Below are 22,745 nucleotides of genomic sequence, written 5' to 3' on the forward strand. Positions count from 1 at the left end.
AGAATTTGAACTCACATAGATGTGATGACACTTGACTACCAGCAGGTGTCACACATCAACATACAGACCCTTATAAATAAAAGACTGATTCAGCCAGTACTCCTATACATAAAGACAGAAAGGAGAATCAAACATTAGCCTCAGTGGGTGCTGTATTAACAGCAATGAGAGACTCTTCCAGGTCAAAGCCCATCTTCCACTATCACATCATGGAAAACAAAAATTACTATCCTCCTGTATATTTTCTATCCAAGCAAGTTAATCATGATTACCTCATTATTATTTCACAAAAAGATGCAGCTGTTAAAAAACTACACACATGCCACCAGTTTCAACTGGAACAAAACATAATTTAGTCCACCTATCCACTGCACATCCACGCACAGACAGTCATAGGGGGGTTATATTGAATAAGAAGCAGGGCTAACAAACACTGAAAGCAGGAAGAGGCAGGAACGTGGATCCAGAGGAAGAACAACAACTCCACACAGAAGCAGCTACATCCAACCAGAAAGCTTCTTGTATGAGGAAACAGAGCTAACCATGACACACAAAGTTAACCCCAAATTCAATACAATCAGTAATACTAATTGTTAGTAATAACAAAAAACAAACAACTGAGTGTTATCCTCAGCCTCCTGGTAGTTGCACCAATTTCATCAATCTGAAAACCCTAGTTTACCTCCTTCTGGAGTTATCACATTCACAAACTCTTCAGAGGAAACTTGACCTAAACTTTTCCAAGAGTTTTAATAGATGCACCTCTAAGTTATGAATTTCAAAATCCTACGTTGCCTTGTTCTCGAGTTCTTCCATTCACAAACTTGGCTGTCCAAGTTGTCTGCCCACCCGGCAGGGTTACAGCAATGTCCCATCAGCCTTTTACAGGTTAGGGACAACAATGGTGCTGATGCTGTAAAGCTGTGATTGAAAACCATCATTAAAGATGAAACTAAAGAACATTGAAGTTTTGGTCTATTGGGCATTTGTTTATACACCTTCAGTTGTAGCATGTGCAGTACTTTCATAAAATCATACACATTTGCTCTTCAATGACAGACCATCTAATACAGAATACAGTACATTAGAAATGACTTCCTCCTCATCAGGTCTGAGTTAGTAAAACCCAGATTTGTATTTTTTTTTTTTTTTTTACCTGTGAGGGAAGACGCTCTTTGACACGTTGAGAACAGAGAGGTGTTCAACTGAGCCCCGCAGCAGTGCTGAGCAAACCTGGAACACACATAATAAAAAGATCAATCAGTTGCAATAGTTTTCATTGCAGCTGTTTTTGAGATGCATGAATGTATTTAGATTTATTGGTACACGGGAGAGAAAAAATATATGACTTGCAAGAGAATCAATAATTTCTTTGGATGACAGCTGGCTACACCTCAAACTAATCAATAAACTGTGTTTGGCTCTTAGACCCACATCAATACTTCACATACAGTATTACACCACTTTACATATACTCAACAGCAACACAGATTGTTTCAGGCAGTGTAACCCACTCACAGACATTAATAGCGAGTATTTCACTCTAATTAAACGTTGCTCGTTTGCAGAAAGTAACTCTGCAGGTTTGTGTGGTCTGTTTACCAAAAATGCGAATCACTACGGTATAATAATGAAGCAGACATCTCTTTAACCATTTATCTATTTAGCTCCTTTGTCCAGTTTCATTTTGACTCACTCACCTGGTCCAATAAGCAATCAGTGTTGGAGAGGTCAAGGGTTGCCAGGCTGTTTGGCTGGCCGAGGAAGTGGTAGAAGTGCTAAAAAATAAAGCATAAAACAACCTAGTGTGGGAACAGAGTGTCACCGTATTTATGTGTCTGCTGGTGGATGCAGAGCATTCATAAATCTGATTTCAACCCATTTTTGTTGGATTTGAAGGAATGTGGCAGAGTTTCACTTGTCCTCTCGATCACTAAGTGATGAGCTGCAGTGCACTGCAGCCAACAGGGTGGGACGGAAAATTCGCATCACTGGCCCGCTCAGCTTGCTTTAGTGCCAGGTTTTCCAGATGCCAAAAGTTCTGCTCTATAGCTCGTTCGAGAATCTGGATCTCGCTCTATCCAATTTTCAGGCTAAGCATCAATCCCACTTCTGACCCTATTATTGCAAACTCATGTGGAAGAAAGAGTTGCGAGACAGAAAACTAATTTTCTATTCACAATGCCTTTGCTCTGTACACCGCTCGACCCCAGCTTTAGCACTGACACCCAGGAGCACACAGGAACATTGACCAGAGGCAATAACTGTTACAACACTGCAGCTTAACACATTAACACTGACATGAACAGTCCAGGAATTGTGAATTTTATTAGCACCAGATATTAAATCACTGATTTTTAAACTACGTTTGTCAATCAAATCCAAGCAAGAATGCAAGAAATACCAAACTATTCCTTTCTCATCTGTCAGTGTTGCAACACATTTAAATAATGTGTATGTGTTTGTCTTTGCTTTTTACTAAGAACTCAGTCAGTGACCCCCTGAAAACCACCGTTGTTATGGAAAAGTGTGCATTTCCTGATCGGTTAGCATGTGGTTGCTTAAGGTGGCTGGCAGTCGCAAACTGAACTCAATCGAGAACCTCACTGTGATTGCATTTCACACATTTCAAAAGTGCACTGCTTTTACTTTGAAGGTAAATGGTTTCCTTTCTGGTTGTAGAGGAGTTTGCAGGTGTTTGCAGACAAGTTGGGTTAGCGATACAAACTGATGAAGACTGCTCTACTCTGGCTAATTAAGCAAATGAATGCGCCTTCAGACACTAATGAAATTTTCTTTAAATTTCTAATATACTATTAATATTTATTTCATGAATGAAAAAACAGGTTTCCATTTGTGGCTCATTTGAAAAATCAAAGATAAATGATTTACACAAAACTGACAATTTTTTCCCTCCATACGGCCACAGTTTATGTTCAGTACCTGCATGTCGTCTCCTCGGAGCATGTTCCCTGAGAGGTCCAGATGGACTAGGCTGCTGGGGATGGACGGGTTGGCACTCAGTGACTGGCAAAGGCTATTCACCCCTATAACGCAAACACACACAAAACAAGCACTGTCAGCGTTATCATAGCCCTCAAATCTCCACTTGATGTTTTGACAGTATATTGAAGGAAATGGCAGGAAATGAGCAGTGGGAGAAGACCGGAAAGAACGGGCTCAGAACGTCGAGTGAGCGCATGGAAAATGAAACGAGTAGGCCTCCACACAGTTCTGTAAATGCAATCCACAATTCCAATAAAAACCTATCAAAATAAACACAGTAAAGGCGATATTACCGACTTAATAAATATATTGAAAAAGATATCTTGCAATAAATATACTGAAAAAGCCCCACAAAAACGAATCTTTATGCAACCAGTGTGTGTTTGCCAGAGTTAAAATGCATGTGGAATGCATGTCTATGCACGTCTGCATTTCCACAGCTTATTATTGACACACTGTGCACGCAACCACTGACCTGTGTCACATCACATCGCATGGCTGACATGGTACTCTGACACTTTAATACTATGAAGTCCTGACTGACTGTGGCAGCCTGTAAATCAAGGCGTGACTGTCAAATAAATGCTTTGATGAAGAGATGAAAAAGAATGAGATTAAAGACAAATGAGAGTAAGAAAAAGGACATTCAAAACATCAAATGAGCAAATTGCTGAATTATGTGCTGCAGAAAAAGCTGTTTTAAAAACCCAAACAAAAAAAAAAAAAAAAGAGTAAATGTCCCCAATCCGCAGCTTTTGCTCTTGGCATGGAGTCACAAATTATGGATTGAACCTTCAGCAAGGCAGAGCTCAGTTTAAGCAGCCTTACTAACTCAGCATGTGGAATATGATAGTTTTTTATTGATTGCCTGAAAAAAAAGCAGGTTTACAATGAATTCCTATAGACCAGCACGGCGCTGAATAGTTTATTTTGGATGATAACCAAGAAAAAAATAGCCTGCAAGTAACTGCTGACAGAGAAATTTCAATCTAGAATAGCCTTAAATACAATCAGCCTCTTGGCACTATTTATTAAAGGAAGGACTTTGGGCTACAGACTGAAGGAAAGTGATTTAGAGAATAGCATTTATGCAAATGAAAACATGAACACTGTTTACAATTTCTTCCCTTTCCATGCATCTCTCTATAAGAGTGTTAATAGTGTGATAATTAAGTCTCATTAGCATCCCAACAGTGGGTGTGATCACATTAGTGGAGGAAATTAAGTGCATCTTTCTGTAGGGGTGCATGTGAATGCATACAAAAACGGAAAAAAAACCAAGTGATTACAGCACGATATTTGTATCATATGTCCTTTTAACCAATCTGTTACTTTTGCTACAATCTTGCAAGTGGATCCACGGATCGCTTTAACATTTCACAACTCTACAGATGCAAACACCAAGGGAAAACAGCACATACCTTTGGGTGAGAGTGAGGTTTTGGAAAAGTTTAAATGCTTGAGCCCCAAACGGAGTTTGGCAAACTGAGCACCCAGGGAGGAAACACCTGCAACGAGAGAAGAATTTACTCAACACAGGTCTATCTTAACTGTCCATGAATGCTTGGGTATTTGTTACCTGAAAAAGAAAGCATTACACCACATGGCAATAAAAAAAAAAAAAAAAACTGCTTAGTTTATATGACAATATAGTTACAGTTATGAGAATGAGCCACCTTTTATTTTTAATATTATTATTTATTTTAAGGTATAGTACGGGAAAAATGAAATGATAAATTTATATACATATATATGTCTATGAAGGGCATATTCACCAAATATTTGTAATAAATTTTACATGATGACAAATAAACTAGAGACTGGTGAGCCCCAGACATCTGTTGCATGTTTACAAGCGTCTGTATGAATATTTGGTGGAATGCATCTTTAATTCATGTGTCCTGGATAGACTGAGAGGCCTTAGGACAGAGCTGATGAAATATTAAAATGCTGCACTAACTGCACAATCACAATGGAACATAAACCGTCTGTATCATCACTTACTCTGGCTGTGTCAGGCTGTGGTGTTTGTACTATAGAGCTGTCCTTTCACTCCACCTGCATGTCGCTTTATTTGTTTGTTTTCTATCTGTTTGGATTTGTTTGCCATTTCTAGTCTTCTCAATTCTAACTGTACAGCTTCCCCGCCTCCTGATTCCAGTGCCAGAGCCAATGCAATTACGTGATATATTACTATATTTAAAAGAATGCTGTAACCATTTGTAACCTGTGAAAATTGTATTTTAATATTACAGAGCAGAGGTGAAACACAGCTTTTATGGAGGAGAAAGAAGAAGATCACAGAGAAATACATTAAACTAGATCTGAGCATCTATACCTCTGTCCTCCAGTGGGTTGTTGGCAAGATTAATAGTGGTGAGTCCTGAGCTGGGGTTGTGGGCCAGAGCAGCAGCTAGCTTCTGGGCAAAATCGCTGTAGATTGTGAAAGGATGTATTCATTACAGGTCTATAAACAATGTAAGCACCAAACAAAGACCTTCAGAATGCTTCAGCACCTTTGATGTTGCTTTTACAGTAGCAGGAAAGAAAAGCTTACAGAAAGTGAACTGAAATATTAGATTGGGACTGCTAAAAAGCTATCCAATATTTTTAAAGAAGCGAATACACTGGAACAGCCTGGCAAAGCTCCCATTTCAACACTAAATAGATTAACAAAACTGGATCCAGTAATGTGATGCACAGCCATTTCCTTCACAGATCTGACGGAAGCTAAATCAAATTAACATCGCGGTACCCTCTGCAATGTTGCTGCAGTTTTCCGTATGTAGGTCTCGGTCATCCCATAGCTTGAACCTGAAAATACTGAGTCTGTGTATGACAATGCTTCAAACACATTAACAGTTTTCTCTTGCTGTGACACTCATTAAAAATGGGCTTTATTACTATTATATCAAGCAGGTATAAAACTAAATTACACGAAATCATAAATCTGACCCAAGTAATGTCCGACCTGTCAATATAAAAGGTCACTCCACAGATTTAATATTGCACTTCCATATAGCACAGACACTTTTGACTAAGAGATTAAAAGGGTAGGTTGAAAAGGGTAAATCACCTCCCATAATGTGAGGTAGCATTTTTAGCTGTATTCATTCTGGATGCAAACCTTGAATTTTCAAAATAAATAGTTTTCCTCAAAATTTGTTCATTCAATAGCAAAAAAAAGAAAAAGCTTTCAAAATCAGAGAGTCACATCATAATTCTCCCTATATTTTCAATTCATTAAACTCATTTTAATCTGTTATTAAGCGACCTTGGAGTTCTGAGATTTGAAAGTGTGCTAATGATTACATATGTGTACTGTCCTAGCTACCTTTTAATTGTCTTTGACATTTAAAAATTTCTTGAGTGCACCTTTAACATTTCGTATTTTCTTACGTTTTGAGTCCTGCATTGTCCAGGACCAACTCCTCCAGTCGACTGGATCGAGACACCACCCGAAGGATCTGCTCACACACATCTGCAGACTGAAGACGAACATATGTCAAAGCATTTTGGTAACAGCTGTGCAAAAGTCATTATATTTTTATGTGTTAGTACAATTTTGGTTCAAATCATCATCTCTACAGACTGTATGGAGGATCATCTTGGCAGAGAACAGAACAAAAGGCAGCAAACATCCAAGAAGAAGAAGAGCTTTGAATGTCCCTCAAGAAGCCTAAAGAACCATTTCTGAAGACGACTTAAAGAAATTACAGGACAGCTTCTCTATAAGAGTTCAGGCTGTGTTGAAGATTAAAGGTGATCTGGAAACATTGACTTTCAAGCTCAAAGCACTGCCCGTTTCCAATTTTTCTAGCAAAATACTAAGAATAATATATTCTTTCCTAAAGATTCGTGAATGTTGCACACGAAAAGTGTGAACGGACAGAAAATGATGGGTCACACTCAAAGATGTTCACAGCATAAAAATATGCAAATTAACTGAACAAGCTCCAAGGCTTAGGACATGATTTATCTGGAACAGCAAAACTTCGATACTGAGATACTAAAGGTCACAGGAACAACAAAGAAATGTACTTTTGCAAGTGTTCTTGTTCTCAACTGCTCTCTCCAGAAAGCAGTCTATTTATGCTAATTAAAACCCAACAGTATACAAGTGAATTCTTCTACTTAAAGACCATTTAGGCATGACAAGGGAGAGACTGGGGAGTTCAGACTCTGGACACCTTAAGAGGGAGAAAAATAGTTCTCGCTTCTGTGGTCTGAACACCACAGGAGACACAACAGAGGGACGAAAAGCACTCATATTTAGACAAAATTAAAGATTCAACAGCTGAATGTCCATGCCCTACCTAGATGCTCACTGACCCACTTCACTGTGTGCTGCGTCATACATACACACAGAAATCATGCACCAGACATATTCAGTTAGCATTGCTACAGATATATCTTCCAATAATCTGCACTCAAAAACTCAAAAACTTTCGTTATGATAGCAGGGCCAGTATGTTGTTATTAATCACAGTAGCTGACATTTCTTCAGTGAGGGGCTGTTTCTGTTAGCCAGCAACCTCAGTGTGGCCAAAACAGTGCCTGCATTGTCCAACGCGGGTCTCTAGAGTGTGGAGGAGAGAAAGGAGAGAGTGATGATGGAAAGAGAAGGAGACAGTATCAGGAAAACTCGGAAGAAAGGGACTGTTGTTCACATGTTTACTCATCGAAACTATGAGTGTTAAAGAAAAGAATAAGAAGGATGGAGGCCACCGTGGATGACACATGCTATATTTTTTTAAAAAGAGCGATACCAGGGTAGTGATGGATGAAATGGAGAAAAACAGGGGAGCGAGCAGAGAGGCAGAGGGCACACAAAGAAGTCTTGTCTTTTCCACAGCAGCCACAATAACACTGTTGGGGACAGCAGGGCGACACTGTCAGCATGTGTATTGTACCATTAACCACTCATTAAATAACAACCTTGTCACGCTGTGGTGTTCTGACCCTACCCTCTGCTAAATTGTCCCACGCTTTCACACATGTGCGTGCACGCATGCACACCGCGCTATCATGGCTTCATTAAAGGGTTATCCCTCTGCCATCCTCTCCTCTACTCCTCTCTCATTGCTGGGCTCAGCATCTTGATTAGACCACTAGACAAACAGCCTGAATGAACTGAGGATGAGCAGCGAAATCCCTCACTGTGATAGCCTGCTGCCTGTGAGTGTTTGTGTCTGCATTTGTTTTATTACTCAGTCTGCTGCACTGATGTTGCTTATCCTTATCTATACGATAGAGATGCAAGACAGAAGTTTAAGGCTTGAGGCGCGTGGATTTAATGTTTTACATCTCCTTATCAACTGTTTTTGTTCTCGGTGATCCACAGGATATTTCTTAAAGTAACGCTACGGCTTAACGTTAAACACAAAGCAGACCAGTTTGAGTGTCAACCTCTCGTTGACCTTTTTGTGCATCAACTGGCCTCATTCTGTCTACTTTCACAAGCTAAAATGTTTAGTTCCCCTCTTCTGGTGTAATTGTTAAACACGATTACTCCTTGTGATGCTTTCTGCCTCGTTTCCTTACTCATCTGGCATTTCTCACTTTCACTTTGTCCACTGACCTTTCCCCCCGACCTTCATGTTTCTGTCCCACTGCTCTGCTGGCTGTCATCGCCTTCTCTCACACTCTCTTCCTCTCTTATTGTTCTGTCAGACTTCCTATTATTTCCATTGGAACGGGATTCAGAAATAATCACGCTCCAGATCACATCCTCGCAGCTCTTGTTTCTCCAGCTTCCCCAGTATCTCTATACAAATATGCACACATTGGGAAAATAGGATTTTTTTCCCCCTTAAAGCACTCAAAGAGGACTGGGTTGTAAAGCCACAGAATACAATTCAAACACTGCCAAAAAAACAACAACACTCAAGCAGCACACACAATTGAATAGCACTAAGACAAAAGCCTTACGTATCATCATAACCACACACTAATCTCAAATAGAAGGGCAAACATTAGCACATGTACCTGCGTGAACATTTGTGCCCAAGTTTAAACACGGCATCACAAGGGACAGGATTTTAAAATTCAGCACGAAAGAAATTGTCCATGACGGAAGCGTGAGATAATTGCTCGGACTGAGGAAGCTGCGTGTGGTAATTGGTGAGACTGAGCGAAGCCTCGAGACGCAGAGTTGGTAATGGAGTGCTGCAGGGGGGCAACAGCCCAAGACATTGAGCCCCTTTGTCTAGTACGGATTAGGAGTCTTATCACACGAAAACATTGGACTGATCGTCAGTCAACAGAGTGGTGGGGGAGATGGAGGAAACAAAGGGGAAAATATTCTGTGCATACACCCCTATATACCATAAGCAAAAGGTAGAGGAAAAGCTGCTTACATTAGAGGGAATTTACAAAGAGAAGGAAAAATCGAAATATGCAATATAGAAAGAGACAGACATTACACAACTGAAATCTATGTGATGCAACAACAGTGTTAGGTGCCCCTTTTTTAACTTTCACAAAATAGTAAAGAAAATCAGCTCTGCTCTTTAGCATAATTTAAAATATGCCAAACGTGACATGATAACACTCTCAACACAGTTTTAGACCCACAATAAAACAGAATAAATCTCCATCTTTTGCTCTAATTAACCGCTTTCTGTTATCACTTGAGACATAAATCACAAATGGAGGCAAACTCTAAGCCCTTACCGACAAATACCGACTCATACAAAGCAGAAACTAACGTACCGCAGTTGCAGCAATGAGGCGAGGCGGTGAGCAGCAGGTTTACCCAACCAAAGAAATACAGCAGGGCGGCTTTCTTACCTACTTACACCTGGGATAGGATTAAATCTGGTTCTGTGGGAAAACACTAACAGCGCATACCTTTTATCCAGCACAATGAAGATATAAGCTACATTCATATACAAACTAAAGGAATGAGAATGGAAGAGACTAGCGCTGCTATAAGATCTACCTTTGTTAATATGCTTGGTGATGAGCAGCACTCTCTCAGCAAACTACATCCTCTGACATGACCACAGAGCTCTTAACACAGTGTTAACAAAGAACTGAATATTAAATCTTCTTTGGAGTGCTCAGACTTTAGCTTGCATAGTGTTAGCCAGATTTTCAAATAGGAGAAGTACTAACCAGCTTGTAATCCTTAGTAGAGACCTTGGTGAACCACTGGTTAAACTCCAGGACTGCTATTATAGCTACCAGATCCCTGAGGAGGAGGAGGACAAATGCAGAAGAGAAAAAGTCAGAGCAGCCATGAAATCTTTTTTTATCTCTCTCATCAATACCATCTCAGACTCAGTGATGACTTTGATGGTAGTTTTTAAATTGCACTGGTGGTAATATTTAAAGATCTTTGCCGGCACTCACCTGTTCTCCAGATGACTGAAGTCCTGCAAATTAAGTTCTCTGGTGTCTTGCGTTAAATATATAGTGTCTACATCCTGGAAAGGAAACGGTTAATTAATCTTCACTCTAGAAACAAAGCAATTGCACTGGGAGAGTAAAAGATTTGTTTCATGTAGGAGAAAAAGAGCAAGAGCACAAAGGTGTCAAGAAATAAGGCTCTATATATGTGTCAGTGCTGTTGGGCCTTATCAAAAGTTGTTGCATGTTTATGGATCCAGCCTACAGCGGTGAGGCTTAGATGAAGAAGAATCTGTCAATGTGATCTGTGCAACTGCACAAAAGAATATAAACAATGCTTACCCACTGCACCTCTTCTCTGTAAGGCATCCCCAACCAGTCACAAACACATCGGTACATCTGAGAAAACCCACCTACACAGAGACGGAGACCATCAAATACGAAAAGAGAAAACAGAACAAAGTAGACATGTGAAAGGAGGATTTTGGAAACGTGATTATTTGCAACACTGCACAGACCATGTAAACTTACTACAGCAGCAACACATCATTTAGAATATATAGAGAGAGCTGTTTGGAAAAGTCTTGAGCCATTCTTCATGTCCTGCTTTTGTTAAGAAAATGTAATGTAGATATATTGATATTGATTTATTGAAATCTGTGAAAACATTCATGGAAATACAGTATATAAGGCATTTAGATGCTTTCCAGATAGCATTACATGATGGATAGAAATCAGATGACACATTTCTGTGTTCATGATTCCAACAATTTTTGACCAGATCTCCAACACCATTGGTTGAAATGCATCCCCAAAACATTCAAACATAACGTGTTTTACAGATTCCTGTGGACACACTCTGTTGTACCTCTCTCCTGACCTACTCTGTACACACTGAGGATGATTTAACCCTAAATCACTCAAACAGACCTGTTGCCACTGATTTTTAGTCCAGTTCTTGTGCAATTTGGCATATCTCAGCTTTTTCTCACAGTTTTCCTTCCTTAAGAATGGCTTCTTGATATCCAACCTTCCACTAAGAGATGATGAGGCTTCAGTGAACAGTAGATAGATCATCTACAGAGCCAGATAAATCTGTCAAATCCTGTGTTAAGTGTTTTTGGGGGATATCTTCCTTTTTTCTTAAGGAAATTACATTGCTACTTCTTTTGTCCTCCACTTTTCCAGTTTACTCAGTTTTTAAGGACACACTGCACACTGTTAGATCTCACATTACTGACATACACCAAGTTAGCTCTTTAAGAATCACCTTGTTGGTCAAGAAATGCTGTTTTATGACTGTAAAACTTTTATCTTTGGCATTTTTCATAGATTTAATAACTGGAGAGACATGTGGGTTTCTGTGACAGGCTGCAAGTCTGGCTCCGTGGAAGTAAAATATAAAGAAATAACGGGTGGCTGAAGATTTTTGCACAGTACTGTGTGCAGATGCACGCAGTAGTCACAGGTTCATACCACAGGGTCCAGGTTCAGCAGGTTTATTGTTCTCCCACAGAATCTGCAGAGAAGAGAGCCTGTCTGGAGGCTCCATGCAAAGCTTCTTCATCACTTTACTGAGAAAAGAAGTCAAATGAAAATATATTATGAAAACTGCAGCTGGTGAGTTTCAAACTAACAGTTTCATTCTTTTTGAAACAAGCAATACTGAACTGCTTTTGCAAAGCCTTACTTTTCTACAGACATCTTGTAAGCAAGCGATGAGGCAGCTGTTATGCACTACATGGTACTGCAGGAATTTAAAAATAAACTATGTGATCTTAAATTAAAAAAAACAACTAACATCTAACTGCTTAAAATATAACAAAAGGCAGTATTAACCCTTTAATGCCTGTTGTATCTTATTTGATACACACACACCCAGTTGTAGCAGAATTGATACAAATTAAAACTCATATGCAAATTTACATTTTTTTTCTATTTGTCACAAAGTTTAATAAATACTCGATTTTCTAAAAAATAGAATTTTCTGCCAGTAGTTCAAGCTTTAAAGGGTTAAATAAAATACAATCACATTTAATGATGATCAGCCTCACGATGAGCTCAAACACTGTACTGTTCAAAGGTTATAGAAGTTTATGGTTTACGTCCATATTCATTTCTGCATTCCTATTCTTGCTTCCTGTTCAACAAATCTATGAAAGACACTCACATCTGCACTGCAATACACAGCCATACTGAAATGACACCCGAAATCTATTACTTCAGTACCTATTAGGAAGGAGTCTGTGACGAGACAAGTGAATACTGTACATTTTACACACACACACACACACACACACACACACACACACACACACACACCGGACACTGCTATCTTAGTGGGGCCATCTCATTGACATAATGCTTTCCCTAGCCCCTTACCCTAACCCTAACCTTCAAAAATGAATGCCTAACCCTAACCCTTACCCTAAACCTAACCATAACCCAATTGTAACACTGACACTAAAACCACATTTTCAGTCTGAAAAATGCCTTCAAACTTATGAGGACCAAAATCCTGGTCCCCATAAGGGCTGTTGGTCCCCACAAGTATAGTAAATGTCACATTTTGGTCACCACAAAGATAGGAAGAACCAGAACACACACACACACACACAAACACACGCGCACACACACACACACGCACACACTGAACTCACCTAGGGGGCAGACCTGGACATATCCTCTGCATACAGTTTCCTATGTGAGCCACCACCTCATTCACCTCGTCTGTGGAGGGCAACTTCAACGAAAATGAGCCGCGCTCATATTCTATGGACAGCTTAACGGACATAATCTTAATTAGTTATCACAACAATTAATGATTCCACCTTCACCGCAAGTCAATCACAAGTGCACCCATTTAGTTAAGGGACTAACACATTTTTACTTTTCTCCTTCGGTCTGGTTTAATCAGATATAACTGACTGATAATCAGTTAATGTTAGGATTCAACATTGATGTATTGTGTGTTTTTGCATGCATGTGTCTTATTCTGTTCATTTTAATCCATATTTGACTTCTTTTTTTTTTTTAAAACACCTCCCTGGAATCTACTGAAAACAATTAAAGTGAAAAAAATGTAAAAACCCATCTATCTACGTAACAACAGTTCTATCCCACATCTCTGCATGTAATGATTTAATAGTATTAACCAAGACTGGCTGACCATTTCAGCATTCACTACAATTATGCAAATGCAGATCAGAGCCTCTTCTACCGGCCAAAATTTACATAATCTTTGCTGATACATGGGAGACCATCGGTCAAGATATTAAGAGGACTGACATCTCTCAGACGAGTGGGACAGAGGTTCAGCTCCAGGAACAGGGTGGTTAGTGCTGGATTATCATATTTTATGGATAAATCCTGCTGACTGGCAGCTTGGCACAGATGTTCCGTTCTGGTTAGCCGTGAATTAATGAGTTTCTACAGATCATACCAGCATTTAAGACGTTTTCCTGCCATAGTTTTAGATTTGTCTGTTTTATTTTTTCATCCTGCTGAAGTGTCCCTAAATAGGATAAAAAGACTTTTCACCAGATTTAGTGTATTAGTACAATATATGCTGATGATTAAAACATCATGAGCACACACAGAAACAAAACAATATTAAAACCTGACATATAAAAGTTTAGGCATGTGTGTTTATGTGCCTGTTGTCTCACTGACTATTCAATGCTTCATTTTTTTAATCGTAATGCTTTAAACAGCATCTGGACAGGTTACAGATATAACACAGATGATGCACTTTAACAACAACACAAAATGGAAACACAATTTAAAGGAATAGCTGGACAGCTTCAACTTTGTTCTTACTCTTAACATGAGAATGAAGGACTGTAGTGTGAAGCTTTTTTCTTTCATATTTTTCTGTACCTGCGTTGGCTTGTTGCAAGCAATTCCCTGGATCTCCAGATAATTAAAGGAGTGTTCCACCTAAAAGAAGAGAACAGATGTCCCATTAAAATTTTAATATCATCCAATGGCATGACCTTGTACTAATGAGAAGTGACAGCGACACAGATACCGCAGATACAAGATTTTTAAATATCTGTATCGTCATCGTTTGTAAACAATACAGATTTTTTTATTTTATTTTTAAATAGAGGATAATCCTATATATCAGCCAATATATTTTTTCTTCCAGACACACAAGCATAAACAGATTTCTCTAAAATTCACTAAGATAGTTGTTTTTTTTAAACCCACACCCTGTCTTACGCTGCTCGGATCAGCTGGGTGTTGGGCTTGTGGATTTCCAAATATGTGTGCTGCCAAAAGGGGATTTGCAAGACACCCTTCTCTGGATAAACTATGCAACTTTAACACTCAAACATCGTCAAGCTTGTTTTGCCATTCCCTATTTCACTTTATACATTTTTAATTATCATCGTTATAAATACAAACACCAATGGATTACCATATACCTGATATCGGGCAATATCGGGCTCTGAAATCCATTGGTTTAGCTTTAGTGCAGATCGTGCTGAACTACAAGTTATTACATTCTAGTGTTACCATACTGTTTAAGAATATGCTGGCTGATATTAAGAAGAACAATTATAACAACCGAAAAAGAAAAGAGAGAAGAAGAATATTAGGAATAAATTGGTGTAATGCGCTAACTCTAATCTAATGAGTCCTGCTTAAAAGTGTCTGTGTCACAGTTAATAAGTCAGGTTGCAGTAATTTAATCTTCCAACACCGACTCACACAGACGAACTTGTTTTAAAGTCATATTTGGTGTTACATGTTTTTCATCACAAATACTTGCATCTCAGTTTTCAGTCAAGTCCACTGGAAGTAAAATAAAACAACTACATATGACACATGCTGTTCAACTTCTTGTGGCTTTTCCCTGCTTTGCACAACTTCAAATGTACTTTTTAAACTGTTTGAAATGAGTATGGCTCTCTTGCAGCTTAAACAGAACACAAAATATACTGAATCATCATTCAAAAGACAGTCTATCAAAACATTAGGGCTAGAGAAACCTAGAGCAGTCTTGCATCTGAATTTTTTTATTTCTGCTTCAAGAGAGCAACTCAGGACTGAGGAGACAAAGAAAAGCAGCGACTTGCCTTCACAGGCCTTAAAAGGACAGAAACTGAGATTCTTTTAAATGAGATTGGAAACCTGTGCATACAAATGCCTTCTGCTTCATACCGAGTGCAGTTTTCCTCTGCTACTTGCTTTCACACAAACACATACAGTGCCTGAGGGTAGGCCAGAGAGCAGGGCCAGACTATTCCAGGTGGGCGCTGTGTTCCTGAGGCTTGGCTCAGAGATGAGAGGAGGGAGAGGATAAGCAGACTGTCTGTCTACTGTCTGACTACAGTATGCAGTGTGTGTGTGCGCGCGCATTTGGTTTCGTAGTGCTTGTGATTACTAAATCCACAATAAACACACAATAGCAACTCTCTCACTCAAGGTGCTGTGTAAAAACACCCCGCCCCCCAATTTATATTCAGCGCTTACTTTGATGTGAACTGACTTTTAAAGAAGAAATTAGCATAACTGACATAAATACAGCAGAAGAAATCAGCTCAGCTAATGACATGTTTCTCAAATAAAACAAAGCAACAGACTCCAGTAGCTGTTATTGTTATATAGGGAGGTTTGGTAAGTTTTAACAGGGTAGAAGGCTACCAACTGTAAGACACTAAATTAATCTTACACTAATTTTGATGCTCATTTGTTACTGCAAAGTGTTGTTTTCTACAATATGTATCCATAATGTAAAATAGGTCAATCAGTTTATTTATTTCAGCCTGTAAAAAGGTGTGGCTGTAATCTGAAAGGACTTAAATCAGTGTGGTGATGAAATCTGGGCTTCAGCCATTGGCGACTGCCAGCTCCATGCTGGGAGGTGTATGGAACCAAATGCCTGAGTAATTGCATCATTCACTCATTCGTTCACTGCCCGTCTGTCAGTCTAACGGGCCACACTGTACCTAAGTTTATCTGAAAGGTATTTATTATAACTGTTAATATTGAGGATGCTGCTGACCATTTGTATTTCAGATGAGATAATGGACACTGACTATGTTTTGTATATCAAAGGTATGCTCAGTGTGACCTTTTATTACATAAACTCCATTAGTTCTGACATCAAATAAAAGACAACCGAGCTGAAGAGCATACAGGTGAGGCTACAAAAATAAACAGAGACAAAAGGCAAGAAGGAAGATCTGAATGAATGTGTGTGTGAGCATGTTGTGCATGCTTTTAGGAAGACACTGGCAGACAGCGAGGCCCTGGAGCTTCTCAAGAGGAGCCAAAGCATCAATCGAAGCAGCGCGCACACACACAGAAAACCACTGACAAGCACATGAGAGAGCTAGAGGGGGATTTCAGCTATAACTAAGAGGAGAAATATACAGTCTAATGTTTAACTGAGGTTTTACTTTTATACACTAAAAACACTTCAACATTAAGGCCTCGGGCTGCTTTCAGGAAAACAATACGGATGAAATCCCCATCCTATAGTTTGTGCTCCTATAGGGTTTTAAAGCATTACCACTTTTTATGCATAATAGATGAGTGCTCAAGTAGAAGAACACTATACAAGAATCCATGCATTCACCTTTTACCATAAAATAATACAAAATCATCTGTTGTATTAAAAAAAACAGCTTTCAACAGAAGGTGAGTACAGAGGATCCAGAGTGAGGAGAAGCTAAACTTTATTTAGGATTGATTGATCTTGGCTGTGAAACAGACTTTACATTAGAAAAGTAAATTTAGGAGAAATATGGTAACAATCTTTTACTTTTTCTCTTTTTCTAGTTTTAATAACAGGCGCCAAGAAACCACCCATAACATTAGTGCATTAGTTGGCACTAGTGAATGAATAATACTAATACTACTACTACTACTAACAATAATAATAATAATAGAAATAAAGAATTTTTGATGCAAAAATTAGTCAATCACAAAAATAATCACAAAACTGTAATTTTTCCTTAAAAAAAAAAAAAAAAAAAAAAAAAATCTTCTGCCTGTCAGCTTAATGTAATATAAATTCATTTAAAATAAAGTCAATCCACTGAAGACAAGATACTAGTTATCCCATTGACCTTTGGCATTGTAGTGAGTGGGGGACGGAAACAGAGGTGTCAGCGTAAGAGAAACGGATGAACTAATGGATTATTGAAAAAGATTGGCAGGATAAGAGTGAGAAAAGAAATAGGGGAGGAAAGGTGATCTGTGGCTGTGATCTGGCTAACCAAAGAAAGATTGGTTTCACTACAAGAGAGAGAACTGTCTCCCAACAGAAGAGGTGTTTAAGCCAAGAAAAGAAAAAAAGGTGGAAAAAGATCCGAATGCAGGATGAGATATGGGGGCGGCTCTTTATAAAGCAGGTGTCTAATCCCTCTGGTCAAAAGACAGCAGACAGATAAAAAACAGATGCAGAACCAGCTAAATAAACAGACTTTAAACTTGTGGCTCATAACACTAGAAACTTTTCCAAAGTGGAAAATGATGTTATGTGAAAGAGTGAACTATGATGTTTTCTGTGTTCAGTCAATCAACCAACTGCACTGTCTCCAGGGCACCTTATTCACAGGCAGCTTTTTCTTTTAAAATAAGATGGTATGCAATATTGCGACTTGAGAGAAATACTGTTAAAGCTTTCCTGTCCTGTCAGGCGAGTCCAGATTTTGTAGGTGTTTTCTATATACAGTCACATCCCTGTTTGGGTTTATGACTCTAAGCTTTGGTTGTGCATGTGGTCAGGCTAGAGGCTATTTCTGACAATGAGTCACTACTACTGCTGAAAACTGCTGACACTGAAAACGTGCTTAATCACTTTTTTTGTTTCATTAGCATTAGCAGCTGCAACAGCACGGATGGTGCTGTATCCACCTTGTGGGTCTGTGTGTGTCATGTGTACTTGATGGCCAGAAAAGCCAGTAAACCCTTGGCCACTGGCTCACCCACTTCACACTCCTGTAATACATTCTGCTTATTTCTTTTCTTTATCAGAATATTACAGATGCAGGATTGGACAAAACTATTTTAAACAACTTTTATTGTGCAAAAACAGCAGCACAAGTCTGCTGTTAACCTTGATAATACATGTGGTGATGGTAACAGCAGTTTTGCATGAACATCTGTGTTGTGTTACTGCACTGCTGGTTTTTATGTGGTAGTGGTGACTGTGCTTGTAAAGATGATGAGGGATATTTCAGTGCTGGTGACAGTTACCATCTGCACTGCATTATCGCACCACTGTATAAAAGGATTTGCCAGCAAGCTTTAGAACTGCTTCAGGTACACAAACTTAAAAGTAACTATTTAAATCCAAAACTGCTCACCAGTGAGAACAAATGATGGCTGAAACAGAATTGCTAACTCTGCTGTAAGGAAATATCACACACTGCTGCCTGCAACAAGCATTACAACATTAATAATTAAGAGAAAACAGTGCTACTGTGTGTAATAAAAGAGTTGCAACACACTGATCATTATTCAGACAACAAGCAGCTTGTTGTTTTGGTTTTATGGTCATGAACCTTTTGGTTCAGTCTTCATATTCTGAAATTAACCAGAAAAATGTTACTATACATTTTTTTAAGTTTGTGTTTTTCTCTCGCAACAAACACATAGTGAAAGAGGAGAATGAAGCCAGTTAGCAAGGAAAATCCCAGAAACCGTTTCCAGAAAACTTTCCAAGAAGTTCCAAAACTTCTGAAGTGATTTCAACAGTTTAATATGATTTATTTAAATGGAAAAAATGAACCCTAAAAGTACTTTTCTAACACAATACTACACTCTTCATTTAGTAAAGTATGCTATTCTCAACTGCTCTTACCTTGGCAGGAATGCGTGCTGTCAAGAGGTAGGCTCGGTAAGATGCGAGAGCCTAGGGGAGAACAGAGACAATAATGAGTATGTTGCTGTAAATATACACTGTGAACAACAAGAACCAGGAAATGACAAAGAACACAAAGAGCTGCTCTGGTGACTCATCAGGATGAAAAGACTTGTGACTGTGAAGCATCTCTGTGAAAAGAGTGTAACAGAAAGATTCACTGACACTTGAAACGTAGAACTAATAACATTGAAACATTTGTTAAAGTCTCTTTATCAGCTCAGCTCACTAAAGATACACATGCACTGCTGCACTAACATTCTTTAGACATTACCCGGCAGAGCTTACACACACATTAAATGGTCTTTAATCTGCCAGCTCTCTAATACAAAGTCCTTTTGAGGCCTGAATGCACCCATGTAAGAACAGTGGTGGTAATGGTCCAGTTAATCTGCAAGGAGCAAGTGGTATTCATGTATACAGTCTCCTGCAAGCTCTACTGAGGTAGCTCCCTTATTTAAACCAAAGCAGTAAGAAGATGTCTGTATATAAGAAAAGGCAACTTTCACGTGATGTCCCACCTCGAGTCGCCCAACAATGCCCAGAATTCACGTTTAAAAGATGGTTTAGGCAGGCAAACTTTGTGTTTGTGTTGCTTCTCCCTGCTGAATAAACTGTCTTGATCATGTGTGTTTATGATGGAACACAGCGAGGGCAGAGCTTACTTATGTTGCTGGTCTGTGAAAGGCTCAACCAGGCACATCTCTAATGCCTGGTTGAGCAACACTTTCAAGCAGACAAGCAGCTTTGAAGGGTCATTTGGCTGAATTGTTTTGATGCCTCACAAGGAGTATAATGTGGTTTTGGAGATGTTCCTCGTAATATTAACAGTGGAAAGGATGCAATTTCAGTCAGGATTACTACAGTCAAAAAAAGCTATTTATCTGCAGTCATGTTGTGGGACCTCCCCCACCTTAATTTGTATATACGTACAGATGTCAAAAGTATAACACCCAAAGAACAGACAAGCCCTAAAATAGGGTTGATGTGGGTTGCAAAGCGGCTTGCAGACATATTGTGCCTGAAGGCAGGCTATCCGTCCATATCCATCTTCCACTAAACCAATTCAGGGAGGAAGTTGGATGCGTAAAGTGAACAAACTCTATCATACGGGCACCACAAACAGGAGAACAAAGGTTTCAACCTTTAAGAAGTAAAAAAAGATTAACATCAAAAAGACATAATGTAACATTTTAAAGACAAAGTCATGGATCATAACACTGCTTTTTCTCCTGCCAAAAAGTATCACAGCACAGCAAAGGTTGACCTTTAAACCTTTAGAGGGACACTGCCACCCTTTTCAAAGAAAACACCCTGCTTGGTCAGCAAAGATACACACCAGGAAGAGATATTTGTTTTACACCAATCATTTATCGGCATATTACGTTCTTGATGAACTGTTAAATTGGCTAGCCTCTAAATTTTCATGATTTCTGCAGTTAGGCTCACACCGCATGGACTAAAATGCCTTAATAGCCAAAACCCCAAATCAACCTCTGGCCCCAGACCTTTGCTGAATGTCATTCCTGTGCTCTATTTACCCAAAATATGAAATCTAACATGCAGAGGGCCAAAAAAAAAAAAATACACAACAACAAAAAACATGTTCTCCATTAAATGTGTCTGACCAAGAGTCTGAAGTCCTAATACGCTCAGTTTACTTGAAAGAAAAAAGAAAAGAAAAAAAAAGTATATTTGTTGTTGGTTACTCAACTTCCTTCTGTCAGAGCTGAAATAGCCCAAACTGTTTATCTGTGTCATACTTACAGTTTAAATAATTTTGGTAAAGCCAATCAGATTTTTGGGGAAAAACTGCCACAAATGCCACAAGTATTGAATTAACTCAAAAACATTCACAATCTTAACATGCAGGCTACAGAGAAAGACAGCTTAGATCAGCTAAGCTTGACACACTACAAAAAAAAGAAAATGGAGGTAGCAGAAAAAAAGAGAACAGAAGTTAGAGAAAACTGATCAGAAGGTTTAGAAGCAGAAAAGCAAAGTGAAAGAATACAAACAAAACATAAGGAGGAGAGAATAACAGGTTTCGTGAAACAATGACTGATTTGAAGGTCAGGACAGGAAGAGAGAAAACACTGAAGCAAGTCTAGAGACTGTCAAAATCTTTTTTTATAGACGTGAAAAGAGAAACAGAGGGATGAAAGATACGGTTTAAAGGAATGACAGTGGTTCCCAGGCCTCTGTGGCTCAGCTTCACTGGCAAGGCTTTCATGGTTTGATGTGATGGAGACAGACAGGCAGGCCTGTATGGCCAAAGATAACCTCTTCTAAAGAGCACCAGTCACTGCTGCTACTCTCAAATCTCCTGTCATTGTCTCAGTATCATTTCTGCACTGTAGCACTCATTTAGATACAATGTGTCTGCAGGTGTACTAGTGATGGAATACATTTCATTTCTCCTTAAGGGGTAAATAAAGATAGAAATGTTATTTAAAGATCACTTTAGTTTAATATCAACTGAGGAAAGTGTAGAGACTGTAACTGAGATGGATATACATAATCCATAATTTGGGCAATAACTTTACAGTTTACATTGCAACGAGTTTGTCTAACCTTGGGAACTGTTAAAGGGGCTCTCCAGCTGCTTTACACAGTTGAGATTAGTCATCACCAGGGGCAGTATTCAACTAGTGGAAACTGCTCTAAAATGTCTTCTGTGGCTCTGGAGGGAGTTTCCAAAGTTAACAAAAATATATTCTTGTTGATGTCATTATAATTATTTTTTAGACCCAAATTAATGTCTAAAGCAGTTTCTCTCTGGGAGATTAGTATCCTGATTCTGATTAAAGGTCAACATATCTATATTTGATCATTATTTACTTTATCAATTTCTTGATTGAGTTACTGGAATAAAAGCTGTATTTTTTTTATCTCAATTCCTTATACAGTTATATTATTATAAGCAGCGTCTTCTTGCAAATGGTCATTACAAAGAACTCACTGACTGTGAGTAGAGTAGAGTAACCATGTGACTGAGGTTTCGTATTACATGTCCGGTCTTTGTAAATTGTAAATTTAAAGAACTGTAAATAATCCAGTACTTAAATTAAATCAATTAAAGTAATGCAGATCAGTCACATACTTTGAAAAGGATAAATTCAGCACCCCTTATAACAAATTCAAAGTGTTTCACAAACTTTAAGCTGCCACGGCCTCTTCAATTTTTCCTTTAGCTTTCCTTCCTGCCATCCTCCTCCTGTCAACGCATGATCGCCCCTCGGCACTCTCTCAGCGCACCACTCTCTCCATCTGCACTTTAAAGTGGACAAAGGCACAACGACCCATGACCCCCCCTCTGCAATGTCCCCTCTACCTCTCTCTGTCTTTGCTATCTGTCTTAAGTGGATTTAAGCCTTGAGCCTTCCCATCAGCCAGTGATTTCACAGCGACCACCATCGTGCGTTCAGCTCTACTCAGCCAACCAGATGGCAGCAGCATTGAAGCATGTCTGCAAGACCAGAGAGAGCATCTGCTATTGCACACA

The 22,745-nt window shown here is 39.0% G+C and overlaps 1 protein-coding gene across 2 annotated transcripts in view; it reads right to left on the reverse strand.

Annotated features, from left to right (window-relative positions):
• Positions 1 to 22,745, reverse strand: part of LOC120722058 (F-actin-uncapping protein LRRC16A-like) — a 66,131-nt gene that overhangs the window by 21,345 nt on the left and 22,041 nt on the right. For both annotated transcript variants that reach the window (XM_040012812.1, XM_040012813.1), the window contains exons 3-15: positions 19,181 to 19,231; positions 14,239 to 14,298; positions 13,020 to 13,141; positions 11,836 to 11,933; positions 10,702 to 10,772; positions 10,363 to 10,436; positions 10,126 to 10,201; positions 6,406 to 6,494; positions 5,345 to 5,439; positions 4,428 to 4,514; positions 2,944 to 3,047; positions 1,701 to 1,778; positions 1,157 to 1,233 (exon numbers count right to left, since the gene is read on the reverse strand). In XM_040012812.1, coding sequence (XP_039868746.1) covers positions 1,157 to 1,233; positions 1,701 to 1,778; positions 2,944 to 3,047; positions 4,428 to 4,514; positions 5,345 to 5,439; positions 6,406 to 6,494; positions 10,126 to 10,201; positions 10,363 to 10,436; positions 10,702 to 10,772; positions 11,836 to 11,933; positions 13,020 to 13,141; positions 14,239 to 14,298; positions 19,181 to 19,231 — 1,082 coding nt within the window. The remainder of the gene's footprint in view (positions 1 to 1,156; positions 1,234 to 1,700; positions 1,779 to 2,943; positions 3,048 to 4,427; positions 4,515 to 5,344; positions 5,440 to 6,405; positions 6,495 to 10,125; positions 10,202 to 10,362; positions 10,437 to 10,701; positions 10,773 to 11,835; positions 11,934 to 13,019; positions 13,142 to 14,238; positions 14,299 to 19,180; positions 19,232 to 22,745) is intronic.

The sequence above is a fragment of the Simochromis diagramma genome, unplaced genomic scaffold (genome assembly GCF_900408965.1).
Source record: "Simochromis diagramma unplaced genomic scaffold, fSimDia1.1 OVJJ01000618.1, whole genome shotgun sequence".
NCBI lineage: Eukaryota > Metazoa > Chordata > Actinopteri > Cichliformes > Cichlidae > Simochromis > Simochromis diagramma.